This window comes from Corythoichthys intestinalis, chromosome 2, assembly GCF_030265065.1.
Source record: "Corythoichthys intestinalis isolate RoL2023-P3 chromosome 2, ASM3026506v1, whole genome shotgun sequence".
Lineage (NCBI taxonomy): Eukaryota > Metazoa > Chordata > Actinopteri > Syngnathiformes > Syngnathidae > Corythoichthys > Corythoichthys intestinalis.
In genome coordinates, this window is record NC_080396.1 from 28,072,472 (window position 1) to 28,087,641 (window position 15,170).

Genomic DNA, 15,170 nt, shown 5'->3' on the forward strand with positions numbered 1-15,170 from the left:
AGCATTACCGATTCTGTATTTCCAACTCGTAAATAATAAAGCTGTGATGTTTGACACTTCTGTAAGGTTTTATTTTGACGAGACCGGATGTTACTTGTGCAACCAGCTGCTACATCCGGTCTAATCACCTAACCTCACTTCTTCCATGCCGACTGCCGAAGCCAAAATAAACTATGAAATACTACAAGCAAGCCTTGAAATCGTATTGCATTGGATTTTATGGTGAATTAGTACATTTGTAATTCCTGGCAAATAGAAATGGATAACGGATTATCAAAGGTAACGTTTCTATTTGCAAAGGAACATCTTTCAACTGATTGCATGCTACAAACGTTAGTTGCGTTTTTTTTTTTTTCTTCAAAAAATGCACATATTTACTCTGGTGAAAGCAAGGTAGGGGAGGTAGCCAATAAGATATAAAACTACATTACTCATGTTTAATACTTAAAATGTGTTGTTATGGTAGTTTAATGCTTATGCTGTGTTTACCTTCATAGCCAACGCGACCCAGGGAGCTCCCGCCTTTGCCACAGGTCAGTACTACATCTTATGTGTCCAAATACATATGTGTACAAAGACTACGGTTTATTTTTATTTTTTATTATTAATTAATTAACTTAATAAATAAAACAAAATATTTTCGAATTAAGTTAATAAAATAATGAAAAAAAAAAAAACATTAATCTGAATAGTAGGCTTTGAACATACATAATCAGGGGTGAAAGTGGGCCAGAACGGTCAGGAACGCAGTTCCGGTATGAGATACAGGGCCAGAATGCAGTTCCGGTATAAAATTCAGGGCCAGATTGCTGTTCCGGTAGACGGTGCTTTGATTCCGAAAACATGACGGCAACTGTCAGAACGCTATGTAAAAAAAAAAAAAAAATGCTAAGCCGCCACACATACATTTCATCTCCAAGAAGAAAACAATCTACCAACATCAGATTTATATACACAAGTGTTAACAACACGCATAATAAAGTGCTTGTGTAGCGTAATCCATTTCCACCAATATTTATTATTTATCTTATTCGACGAACAGCATGGAGGTTTCCCCAGTTGCTGCAATTTTCTGAGTCTGACAATGATGAATCATGTCAATGTGCGAATACAAAACACCTGGACTCATTTATCCGTTCATTTGGCTGTCATACTGACGTGATCAGCAGCGATAGTTAGCTCTGATTGGTTCAAATGTGCATGTTTTCTGGAGCAGCAAAAGAAAAAGGTTGAATTGATGCCACAAAAAAGGGCAATGCAACATAAAATGGATCAAATCTTTAAGAGCAACGAAAGACATGAGGAGGCTTACTTATCATATTTAGTTTTATTTGCTGTGATGGGGAGGTTCAGAACATCTGAGCTGTCGATGTGCACGTTGGACTTTGTTTTGTTCATTTATGTTTGGCTATTTATTCATTTCCTTATGATTAAAAAAAAAAGTATGTTTGCACGATTTTCAAAATATATTCCATTTCACTCTGCATAATATGTCATTTGTACTTACTTTTCTGAATGTATGTTGCTCATATCTTTGTTATTAAAAAAAAAAAAAAGTAAATGTTTACATTAACTCCAACTTTAATATACATCCTATGTTCTTAAGTAGTTAAAATTGAGATTTGGCATTGGCATTTAGTATGTGAGGAAATGAGGGAAAATAAAAAAATTAGGAGCTGGAGGTTGGGGTTATTGCTGTTTTTGTTGGAAAAAAAAAAAAATACAATTTTGAATGAAAATCTGTTTTTTTTTAATTTTTTTTTTATGTGTCATAGAAATAACTGTGCTAAAACAGTTTTCTTTGCATTTCAGTAGTGTAAGAGGTAGTGTAAGAGGAAGAAGAAAGAACAAATATAAATACATAAAATGTCTGGCTGCGTGGCAACCTTCGCGTCGGGGAGTTCCGGCAAGAAATTGAACCCCTGTATATAATACATGGAAATGTTAAAGAACAGAACAGTCACTGTTCCTTCATATTTTTCCACCAATTCAACTTCAAAATACTGCAGCGTATTGACTAGGGCTGTCCCAAACGACTAATTTCCTACCGATTAGTCAGCCGACTATTTTTACGATTAGTCGACTAATCTAATAATTTTTTTTTTTTTTTTTTTTACTAATTTAAAAATGAAATTTTTGTTAAAGCTTATTAATTCAAAAAAACATTTTGGAACACCTAAATTCTTTATCGATGTATAAATAAATAACATAAATATCAATAATAAATCACAAACAATGAGGTCAAATGCTGCTGGCATAAACTGGTGCAAAAAAAATGTAAACGGAAACACTGTGACTTCACCTTTTTAACAGGAGTCAAAACAATTCTTACTCTTTTTGCGGTATGTCATTGTCTATATTGTTCTCAATGTTAAAATGAATTGCAATGTCCCGGACAATCATTTTCAGAATACTTTGTGTGAGTTCAGATGCTCTTTCCGGTGTGCATTCCGCATTTTTTGGGGAGGGGAAAAACTGTTCAACTTTTGTTTGTTTTAACCTGAAGATAACGCAGAGGGCACACTGAAATATTACCACAATTATTTTGAATGAAAGGCACACATACCCACAGTAACAAAAATTAAGTATGTAGTATTAATTTTATAGTATACTACTATATGTAAAACTTTATAATATTAAATAACATTAGTGCAATCATGGATTACAATAAGCAGGCCAGTGGTGTTTCCATATATATTTTTTATATTATGTATATACAGGATATATGTATATATTTTCCCAATGTGGGAGCTTCCATGATCCTAATAAATTTATTAATAATTTTAAAAAAATATATAATTATATTATTTTATTAAATAAAAATGCGCGTTGATACGACGCACATAAAGGCAACTTCAATTTAAACTATCGTTAGAGAGTTGTATGGACTTACAATCCGCTAGCTTGTTGTTTCTTGTTGTCTTCGAAAATTATACTTTGGTGACGGTGCTTCAAGTGTTCGTTCATAGCCGACGTGCTACCGTGGTATGCAAGCTCAGCTTAGCAAAGAGTACACACAGTGGCACCCTCCATGTTTTACTTGAAATAATTCCAGGCTCTGGTTATTCTGCTCCGCTTTTTTGGATTTATGCCACTTTCACGTGTAACCATCTCTGCTCTTTTTGGAAATTGGCGGTGTTTTCAACTCCTCACCGGCGATTCACTTGGCTCGTTGTCGTCGGGTCGTCTGGGTTCGTCCGATTTCCTCCTCGGGAAGGCGGCGGCGTGCATAAAAACACCGAGAGGCGTCGATGGCTCTTTAAGGATACTTTTATTGACCAAAACAAAAACTTGGGGGATGAAGCCACTGAACTCGGCGCGACCCGCGCACTTTTCCAACTCTCCGATCTCGCTTCCTCTCTCGCTCGCCCGCCTGCTTTCTTCCTCTTTGCTCAATCTGACAACACCGGTCACATTGAAATAACAGCGGCCCCCTTGGGGATGCCCGTAACAACCGCTTGTATCGCGAACGCCTGCCATTCTAAACTTTATCCGCATGTATTTTTTTTTTCAACCCGTCATGACCCGTCGACGGTATGTTTTGCCCGTCGACGCATTTACGTCATCGATGACGTCGACAACATCGACTAGTCGGGACAGCTCTGGTATTGACGTCAGCCAAGATGTTGAACAATATTTTCCGCATCCAAATTCCCCAAGCCAAGTCATATTTATTTATATCGCCCATAATCACAACAAACTTCTCGAAGGGCTTCACATACATGTTGGTAGACAATTACAATGTCCACAGAAGACCGAAGATTATGGCGTCCTCTGATCACTGGGAAAATAGGAAAGGAAAAGGCCACAAATGGGGGATACTTGCTCAGGATCAACTGACAACAATAGATGTCGAGCGAATGACATTTAACAAATTGAGTGAAGCTATACAATATCAAAACAACTTGTGAGTCCATCTGGTGTGATGAAACACCGTAAGTGGGATCTCAAGAGCGCGATCCTCCTGATGTATTCTGAACTCCAGGGTTACCTCAGAAGTAGACGACCACATCCAAACTCAAATTTGAACTTTCTGTTCAAACCGCAAGTCCTTAGAGAAAATCTACTGCCATTCCGGATCATCTTCTACCATTACATTTTAATTCAGAAGCAAAATCAAAATCACATTTGACACTAGAGCTCTTGTAATACATTACTTAAGTCATTTCTTTTACCACCCGCACCCACTCCGAGTAGGAAAGGCTTTGACCTGTGCCCTGACTAATCCTTACTCCTGGCAGATGCTTGACCACAGATTTAGCTAAGGATTTAATAACAGTACGTAATGTACAGCTTCACTTCACTCTTGCCTGCTTCTTGTGAAGAATGGCCGGAAAAACACTGGTGAAGTTTATTTCTTGTCCTATCATCTGCTCTAAACAATTTCTGATAAAAATACGCATAAGTGACCTGTGGTTGTATCCCCTTTATAGCGAGTGCAAAGGAAACTTTCCTCAGGACAAAGGTAAGGCAAGCTAATTTCTTTAAAAGTAAGAAAAAACGCTTTTGTTGTGTTTACATTAATTTACTTATATGGCCCTGTTTTTTTCTCATATATCCGGACACTTAAGCGATGACGCTGCTGGTGAGTAAGGAAGTATTGACCATATTATTGAATGCATGAGTCTGACTTAACTCTTCCTATGTAATAGAAGTGAGAAAAGTCAAGAAGAAGCGAGTGAAAAAGCAGACAACTGAAACAGATGACACAGACGGTCTGTGCAATGCTCACGTTTAAATGGGAATGAATTCCCATCGACTCTTGCATACCTGAATCTCATGCAATTCTATTTAGATCAAGGAATGGAGATGGAAGGCCGGGGCAGCAGGCAGACCTTTCAGATCAAAGAACAACTTTCACTTGACGCAACCACAGATGCACCCCCTCAGAGGAAGAAAAAGAAGAAAAAGACACCAACTATACGTAAGAGTCAGACCAAACAGCGGGAATGACCCTCCTTTAAGGCTGGATTTACACTCAAGTGCCAATTCTAATTCTAATACCTGAAGGAATCCAATATTTTCATTTCAACTGACTCATGACGCATGTGCAGATTAACAAATAGCATTGTTACCAGCTAGAAACTATGGACACTAAAAATATTAAAGGTTAAATTCAAGTACTTTGTTGGCTTGGGCGAGTGGGTGTATTTTTCCCTTTTAGTTTAAATTGAGGTAACCTGTTGTGTATGTATGTTGATACATTTTAGTTTATAATGGATTTTATTTAATTGGTAAGCGGCTCGGAAGGTGAATAAATGAATTTGTATTTTTCCCTTTTATTTGGAGACATTTTAAAAAAGCAATTAATATTCTCAAAATGTTAAAGGTATTATAAATGACCAAGAATAGTTCTATGTATAAATACTGTATTTTTCGGACAATAAGTGGCACCTGAGTATAAGTCGCACTAGCCCAAAAATGCGCAATGAAGGGGGGGGGGGGGGGGTCACACCGGAGTCTAAGTCGCATTTTTGGGGGAAATTTACTTGATAAACTCCAACACATAGAACAGATATGTCATCTTGAAAGGCAATTTAAAATAAAAATTAGGGCTGTCAAAATTATCGCGTTAACGCGCGTTAATTTTTTTAATTAATCACGTTAAAATATTTGAAGCAATTAACGCACATGTCCCGCTCAGACAGTGTTCTGCCTTTGGTAAGTTTACAGCAAGGCTTTTTGTGCTGTCTAACAGCGCACTCTTGTGGTCGCTTTGCGACATGGTTTATTTTTTTTCTTGCCAGTTCAATATGGCTGCACGACGTCTCGGGCTGACGCCTACGTTGTAATGTTGTGCTTATATGATCCTTGGACAAGATTTGTCCGTAAGTATGGTTGTTGTAAAGAATGTACATATTATGTTAGTAAGCGAAATGTTCTATTTTTTGTATGAGACGCTTTTTGTTTATGTTTAGTGAACCTGTATAGCGTGCTAAGCTAACGTTGTTGCTAATGCAATGCTTGTGTACTTTTATTTTTGTAGTTTTATGACGGTCTAAAGGGGACAATGGTTTGAGGCTATTTTATTAATAAATCAGATGAAAAAGGAAGTCTGATTATTAAGGCATCGTTCACTAGCTGTCTAGCTTTGGAAATAGTAGACGCTTCGGAGTGAGGACAGCATAGACAGATTTAAATGACAGTAGAGTGAAATACCCACTATAGTCCTTATGTACCGTATGTTGAATGTACAGTGGGGAGAACAAGTATTTGAATACAGTGTATCAAATACTTGTTCTCCCCACTGGATATATCCATCTTGTGTCTTATCTTTCCATTCCAACAATTTATTTTACAGAATATATATATAATTTACAGAAAAATATGGCATATTTTATAGGTGGTTTGAATTGCGATTAATTGCGATTAATTACGATTAATTAATTTTTAAGCTGTAATTAACTCGATTAAAAATTTTAATCGTTTGACAGCCCTAATAAAAATACAATAGAGAACATCATGCTGAATAAGTATACAGTATGATAATGTTACATGATGCATGAACAACGAAATGCAAACGTGGCCGGTATGTTAACGTAACATAACTATTAGTCATTCAGATAACTATAGCATAAAGAACATGCTAACAAGTTTAACAAACCATCAGTGTCACATTTCAAAACACCAAAATAACATGTGAAATGATATAATAATTTGTTAATAATTTCACACATAAGTCGCTCCAGAGTATAAGTCCCCCCAGCCAAACTATGAAAAAAAAACTGCGACATATAGTCCGAAAAATACGGTATATGTTTTTAAAATTCCTCCTTGTTTGTTCTGAAGTTAAACTAGGGGCAGGGTGTATAAATACATGACAGTGATCCCTCGTTTAGCGCGGTTAATGGGGACTTGAACCCGCCGCAATAAGTGAAAAACCTCGACGTAGCACCCCCAACCCAAAAAAATATAATAACATTTATAAAAAAATATATGACGTTTTTTTCACTTTTTCCCAAAAGTATAATTAAAAATGGATATATATATATATTAATAAATGGTTTTTAAGCACTTCAAATGTAATAATTATGAGTTTTTAACATGTTACTGTCCCACTGAATTATTTTAAACAAGAATAAAGTAGAAAAATGCTTGGCTTTATTAAATGTGTCATTGAGTGATTCCGCTCAAGCTGCTCACCTACACTCTGAGTTGCCACTGCAACTATTTAACAAGTTAAACGATGATTGACTCATGCGGCGCTTTGAAGTTCGCGTCTCTGGCAAGATCAAACCCAAACGTCTGTCAATCATCGTTAACTTTAATAAGCAAGTCCAGTGCACTCCCTGACCAACAAAGAGGAGGGAGAGTGCGACTACGCAATCGGCTCGGGAAAGCTCATCTGTATTATTTTTTAAATTTAATTTATGGTCTCATCAGACCATAGGACATGGTTCCAGCAATCCATGTGCTTTGTTGACATGTCTTCAGCAAACTGTTTGCGGGCTTTCTTGTGTACCGTCTTCAGAAGAGGCTTCCTCCTGGGGTGACACCCATGCACACCAATTTGATGTAGAGTGCGGCGTATGGTCTGAGCACTAACAGCCCCCCCCCCCACACACACACACACACACATACACACCTCTTCAATCTCTGCAGCAATGCTGACAGCACTCCTGTAACGAGTCACATGACATTTTGGAGGGAAAGTGACAAGCAGTACTCAATTTGGACATTTAGAGATGTACGTAGTTTCCAAGGGGTGTACCCTTTTGTTGCCAGGGGTTTAGATAGTAATGGCTATATTTTGAGTTATTTTGAAGGGGAAATAAATTAACTCTATTATATAAGCTGCACACAGACTACTTTTCAATGTGTCAAAGTGTCATTTTGTCAGTGTTGTCCCATGATAAGATATACTTAAATATCTGCAGAAATGCGAGGGGTGTACTGACTTTTGTGATGTACTGTAATTATATTTATTATTCAAAATGCCTGTAATTTTTACTTTAGAATCATTAATTGGTGTCTAATATTTAGTTAAAAAAAACGAAGAAATTATTCACTCACATATTTTAAACAAAACAAATTACGTCACAATGAAAAAAATTGTCTGTAAATAAGTAACACATAACCACCTCATAACTGTCGCTTAATTGTTTTTTTTTTTTTTTTTTTTTTTGTTACTGTCGCATTTTCCCCGATATTTTAGATGATAAATAATCGATCCAAACAAAGAAAAATTGACGAAAAAAAAAAAACGTTTCACACATGCATATAGGACAATTTTGAAATTTGGCCAAATTGGGGGTCTCAGAGCAGAGCTTCACCTGAGTGTTTTCCGCTGTATATATTTACCTTTTGTTTGTTTTTTATGGAATCCAGAAATAGGTCAATCTGCTGGACTGAAATTTACAATATATGAGGGGCTGCTGTATATGGATATATGTTTGATTTTGTTCATATCTTTAAATAAAGCTTCCGATCTTGAAGATGACCAAGCTGACCTGGTAAATGGGGACACAGTGGATCAGACCACTGATGAAGAACTAGTCAAAAAAAACAAAAAGAAAAAGTAAGAGACAGTCTTTTTTCATTTTTGTTGATTTTGTTGTTTAGTTTTGTTGTTCCCATCATTTCAGGAAGTCAAAAGTTGGGGAATCCTCACTTCCAGATGAACTGGATGTAGAAGAGGATGACATTATCACAGACATGTCGTCTTATAAACCGCAACATTCTCTGTTTACTGCACCGCAAGGACAGAGTCAGCCAGTTGGAAAGATCTTTGTAGAGCGGAGCAGTGAGTAATGGATATGAACAATGTACATTTACCATTTGTCCAAGATGGCAGATATACTATTATACTATTTGAGTAGAAGTACATATACCTGTTTAAAAAACAATGGTTGAAATTATTATTTTTTTATTTATTTAAACAATTCAACTCTTAAATGTACAGTACTTGTTCTTTTTTCTGCCACCATTGTTGATTGTGCATAAATGTTACTGTCCAGAGCGCTTCCAGGCAGCAGAGTGGTCAAACAGGAGAAAGACAAGTGACCAAATGGAAAACCTCAATGATTTCCATCCCATGCAACCATGCTGGACCACTAGAGATGTTTCCCTCATGGTGCATGAAGGCTTCAGGTGAAACTAGACTCTGTTGGACAATATTCATTAAGAGGAGGGATTAGTATGCCTCGCCTTATACTGTATTTCTGAGGTTGGAGAGTTTTATACAGACTCTGGCCTTTCTTTATGCTTGCGGTTACTCCAGTTTTCGTCCCACATTCTAACAACATGAATGTTATGTTGATTGAAGACCTTAGATGTCAACTTGAATGACTGTAATGTGCTCTGCGATTAGCTGCTGAATCTCTTGGTCAAAGTCAGTTTAGACAGGCTCACGACAAGCGGTACAGAAAATTGATACATTGATGTGTGTGAGTGAATGGTTGTATGTCTCCTTGTACCCTGCGATTGGCTGGCAACCAGTTCAGGGTGTCCCCTGCCTACTGCCCGTAGTTGGCTGGGATAGGCTCCAGCACCTCCGCGACCCTCGTGAGGAAAAGCGGCATGGAAAATGAATGAATGATCGGTTCTTTTGTGCTTTTGTGTTTTGTTGTGCTCAAATATGACAAATACATCATTTTTCTTTTTTGTCTGCTTAGAATTTTTGCTCTGCACTGTCAAGGCTTCCTGGCAGGATTTGCAGTGTGGAACATTGTGGTAGTGTTTATGTTAGCTGGCCAGCACCTTACAGCTATATCCAACCTGCTGGAACAATACCAAAGCCTGGCTTACCCATCACAATCTCTGCTTTACATGCTGTTGGCCATCAGCACTGTGGCAGCTTTTGACAGGTACCACGAAATGTATTTCCTTTCTTGTTGATTATAAAAAGATTGAACCATAAAATATAGGTAAAATGCTTTTAATTCTAGGGGAGATCTTTAAATGCAGTTCATACAATTGCAGTTGCTTTGAGTTACTCCATCGTAGTTAATTTTACTAAACAAGTGAGCTTTCTGTTTTCTTGGATTCTGTGGGAGGTAATTTTTTGCTAAATTTATCATGCGAATAGACTGTTTTGCCTTGGCGTAAGGGTGGATGGGAGCATCAGGGTTTGTACGGGTGCTTGAAATTTGTGAAAATGCTTGGACTCAATGTTGTTTTCAAGGTTTGAAAAATGCTTAAATTTTGTTTGAAGTGCTTGGAAACGTTAGGCACACAATATTTCTTAGCAACCTATCTAAAAAGACCAATTATCAAATTAAGGAATATAAAAAAAGTTTCCTACTTGGTACTCGGAGCCAATACGATCTCAATCATAAATGTTTGATGTTTTTCTAGATCAGTATTTCTTTTGAGCAGTGCAGGGTGCAACAAGTGCAACAAAGTTGTTTGGCACCATATTTGATTTCTGCCCCATTGTGGGGAAAAAAAAAAAAAAGAAGAAATAAAACATGAGGATAACCTTTAATAGTATTGGGAAAAACTAGAAAATTGGTCTTGAAAGTCTTTAAGAAGTGCTTGAATTTGGTAATGTGTAAAAACCCCAAAGAATTGATTAAAAAAAAAAATGGTAAGATTTCAAAAATACAAAACAAAATGTGTGGCAAAATGACCATGACATAGCTAAATATGGAAGTAAATGAAACTCAGGACTGAGGTTAAGGTGTAGATTAAGGATTTCAGCAACAAAAATGTTTATTTTTTGAAGACATAGCTTTGGCCATTATTTCAGCGAATGAAAATACACTGAATGTACTATTTTATAAATTCTTGATGTTGAATGGAGTGTGAATATTTTTCACTAGAGTAAACCTGGCCAAGAGCTCCATGGCTCTGCAGGAGCTGATCACACTGGATCCAGTGGCTCTTGCCTCCCTTTGTCAGTATATTCTTCCACAAATGCCTCTCATTTTTCAAAATTCACTTAACAACAACATCTCTATTTTACAATTTCTCCGTTTCCTGGTTCCATTCATCATTGCAGTGTATTTCTCAGCGTTGCTGTTGTCCCTCAGCCAGCAGATGACAAGTGATCGCATTAACCTCTACCCAGACACCAATGAAACATTATGGTAAGGTTGCCAACTTTTCATAGTTGGAAACAAGTTCATGGGAATAGATGGAAATAAACCAGGAATTTACAAACCCCAATTTTCCCAAATTGGATTTGTTCCTTTCAAGGCTACCTGGGTCCAAACATCAAATTCTCCACTCGTGGGTGACAGTCAACCTTGTGGTGGCATTGTTGGTAGGCTTGGCCTGGATCTTCATTGTCATCCGACCTCAGAGGGACAATACCGAAAGTAAGAAAGCATCAAGATTTAGTGACATTATAGTATGGATTTCTTAGAAAGACTTTTTGTCTTTCCCAGGTTACCTGACTGCCATGCGGGTCGAGCCACCCAAGACAGATGACAACTTGCAAATAAGCGCCTGACTATCACACAATTTTGCACAGCTTTTTGCTCTGTATTTATAAAAATAAATGTATAGATGTTTTTTTTTTTTTTTAAGTTTTGTACTGACTGTACATGTGATCATCTTTTTAAAACTTTTGGACCATGAAGTAGGCAGGGCAAGACAGAAGCCTCATTTTATGAAATAAAACACAAATACTTTGATCTTTCAAACACATATGAGTTACACGTGTATTAAAGTCCAATAAAACTCCGTCTATCTGGCCACAATTCCAAAAGACGTTTGTCACAAAAACTCCAAATCTCATCAAAAAAAAAAAAAAAAAAAATACCTACAGTGAAGCATGGTAGTGGCAGCATCATGCTTTGGAATTTTTTTCTTCCAGCTAAACTTATTCAAAAGCTTAGGGTGGAATTTGGAATGATTCCAATTATCCGACGGTGCTAGCACCAAAAAGACAAAGCTTCAACTAACTGTAGTTTAAATTGAACTCAATTTTCAGCATGGCATTGACAGAAAACACACCTCCAAATAAACGAAATGGCTCCACCAGATGAAGCTGATTGTTTTGAAATGATTGAGGTAGAGTTCTGACCTAAGTCTGGTTTCATACATGGCTATTTTACGTTGAATAAAAATCACTCTAAAGTTAAGTTCACATTAGTAGTGGGAAAATATTTGAAATTATTTCTTTTCTTTTTTACATCCAATCTCTATACAGTAGTTTGGGGTTTATATGGCAAAATAAAGCAAGTAACATTTTCTCAGCAAATTTGGGTGAACCTAATAGTAATGAATGTGCAATAACACAACGTATTAAGAGGCAATGCGAGTTTGGACACTTACACAAGTTGTAAATGAGTACAAACTTTAGTGGCTCTGACTTCGTAAAATGTAGAAAGACGATCTTGAAAAGATGAGTAAAACAAGTTGAAGAAAAATGGTTAAATACTAAAATATTGAAGCTGATGCGTAGGCACACTGGTTTAAATGTCTACATTTATTATATATTACATGATTTATTTTTTTTAACAGTTTACTTCAAGATGCAGTTTTGAATACATTTGAAACATTGGACCAAATCTGGCAAAACAAATTTCAGATACAAGTTTATCTGAGGAGTGGAATGAAAACCTTAATACTGTAAAAAGGAATCCCAGCTCAATGTTCCTTACAGCAGTGGTGGAAGAAGAAATAATTGATATAGTAAATACATGTAAATGCTAAACATCCACTGATTCAAATGACGGTTGTGAAAAAGGTCATTGAGGGGATTTCAAAACCACTAACACATATCTGTAACATTTTCAACTGGTAAATTTCAAAACAAAATGAAAATAGGTAAAGTAGTGCGATTATATAAGACCAGGAATAGACACCACTTCACAAATTAAAGGCCTGTTTCTCTACTTCCACAGTTTTCCAAAATTTTAGAAAAATTATTCAACAGATTAGACAAATTCATGAGTAAATATAGCTTACTTCAGTATGAATTTAGGGCGAACAGTTCAACATTACTAGCCTTAATAGAATCAGTTGTGAGATCACTAACGCTATTGATAACAAATTACACTCAGTTGGAATATTCATAGATCTTAAGAAAGCATTTGACACCATTAATCACGACATTTTAATCAATAAACTTGAAAAGCATGGGATCAGGGGAGTGGCACTACACTGGGTGAAGAGTTATTTAAGTAACAGAAAACAATTTGTGAAGTTGGGTGACCATCATCATGCTTGGACATTGCTTGTGGTGTCCCCAGGGTTCAGTGGTAGGTCCAAAACTGTTTATTCTTTATATAAATGATATATGCAAAGTTTCATGAATACTAAAATTAGTTTTATTTGCAGATGACACAAGTATCTTTTGCTCTGGGGAGATTTGCATGAGCTCCTGGGTAGGGTTTCTAATGAAATTTGTAAACTAAAAAGCTGGCTTGACAGAAACAAATTATCATTAAACTTAAGTAAAACAAAATTCATGTTATTTAGCAGATACAATGAATATGGTGAATTACAAATACAGATAGATGGGTTAAATATTGAAAGGGTCTATGAAAACAAGTTTCTTGGGATAGTTATCGATGAGAAGATTAACTGGAAAGCTCATATACAACGTACAAAGTAAATCATCAAGAAGCATTTCAGTCCTGATTAAAGCAAAACACAGACTTGACCATAAATCACTCCACATACTTTACTGTTCTTTAATCCTGCCATATTTACACCTACTGTGCAGAAGTCTGGGGTAATACTTATAAAATGTACAATAAATTCACTATCCATTTTACCAAAAAAAAGAGCCATAAGAAAAGTAAATAATTCTGGTTATAGGGATCATACAAATACATTTTTAAATTCCAGAACATTAAAATGCATGGACTTGGTTCATTTTCAAACAGCTCACCTAATGTATAAGGCTTTACACAGGTCACTTCCTGGCAATATACAGAAATTATTTTTTAACGAGGACAATACAGTTCGTGGGGGGAGCTTCACTTACAGCAGGGGTCCCCAAACTACGGCCCGCCTCCACATTTGGTCCGGCCCCCTGAACAATACCAGAGAGCATTTTTTTTTTTTTTTTTTTTTTTTCTCAATAGTGTTATTTATTTCCTGGCCGTTTTCTGTGAAGAACTCAGAGAAGGTTATTTGGTTATTATCTATTTAATTAATAGTGTTATTATTATTGTATTATATTATATTATATTTAGGGCTGTCAAATGATTAAAATTTTAATCGAGTTAATTACAGCTTAAAAATTAATTAATCGTAATTAATCGCAATTCAAACCATCTATAAAATATGCCATATTTTTCTGTAAATTATATATATATTCTGTAAAATAATTTGTTGGAATGGAAAGCTAAGACACAAGATGGATATATACATTCAACATACAGTACATAAGGACTGTAGTGGGCATTTCACTCTACTGTCGTTTAAATCTGTCTATGCTGTCCTCACTCCGAAGCGTCTACTTTTTCCAAAGCTAGACAGCTAGTGAACGACGCCTTAATAATCAGACTTCTTCCTTTTTCATCTGATTTATTAATAAAATAGCCTCAAACCACTGTCCTCTTTAGACCGTAGTGAAACTACAAAAAAAAGTACACAAGCATTGCATTAGCAACAATGTTAGCTTAGCACGCTATACAGGTTCACTAAACAAAAACAAAAAGCGTCTCATACAAAAAATATAACATTTCGCTTACTAACATAATATGTACATTCTTTACAACAACCATACTTACGGACAAATCTTGTCCAAGGATCATATAAGCACAACATTACAACGTAGGCGTCAGCCCGAGACGTCGTGCAGCCATATTGAACTGGCAAGAAAGCAATAAACCATGTCGCAAAGCGACCACAAGAGTTTGCTGTTAGACAGCACAAAAAAACTTGCTCTAAAACTTACCAAAAGGCAGAATACTGTCTGAGGGGGACATGTGCGTTAATTGCATCAAATATTTTAAAGTGATTAATTAAAAAATTAATTTCCGCGCGTTAACGCGATAATTTTGACAGCTCTAATTATATTATATTATCATTTTTATTTTATTTACTTTTGTTCCGTCAAGAATCCAGAAAGGGTTATTTGATGGTGGCTTTCTGAAAAACAATAATTTTTTTACATTTTGGCACTCCTGCAATCATCACACTTTTTATGTTACAACAGAGAAGGGAAAAGTTAGGTGGCCCTCTCAGGAAAAAGTTTGGGGACACCTGACTTACAGCATCAGCGGGTACGAACTACATTTAAAATTCTTTGTGTTTCAGTTTGTGGA

The 15,170-nt window shown here is 36.2% G+C and overlaps 1 protein-coding gene across 2 annotated transcripts; it reads left to right on the plus strand.

The window, feature by feature from the left end:
• Positions 1 to 111: 111 nt before the first annotated feature.
• On the plus strand, positions 112 to 12,006 carry LOC130905306 (transmembrane protein 237A-like). 2 transcript variants are annotated; one of them, XM_057818577.1, is made up of 14 exons: positions 112 to 393; positions 498 to 533; positions 4,434 to 4,465; positions 4,572 to 4,585; positions 4,653 to 4,715; positions 4,796 to 4,924; positions 8,422 to 8,518; positions 8,586 to 8,743; positions 8,958 to 9,090; positions 9,615 to 9,806; positions 10,764 to 10,837; positions 10,943 to 11,030; positions 11,140 to 11,261; positions 11,331 to 12,006. In XM_057818577.1, the coding sequence occupies exons 1-14, from the start codon at positions 259 to 261 to the stop codon at positions 11,393 to 11,395; spliced, it is 1,338 nt and encodes a 445-aa protein (XP_057674560.1). In that variant the 5' UTR covers positions 112 to 258; the 3' UTR covers positions 11,396 to 12,006. The 2 variants fall into 2 exon arrangements, with proteins under 2 accessions (XP_057674560.1, XP_057674568.1); XM_057818585.1 differs by having other exon boundaries at positions 112 to 279; positions 11,331 to 11,953.
• Positions 12,007 to 15,170: the final 3,164 nt, after the last annotated feature.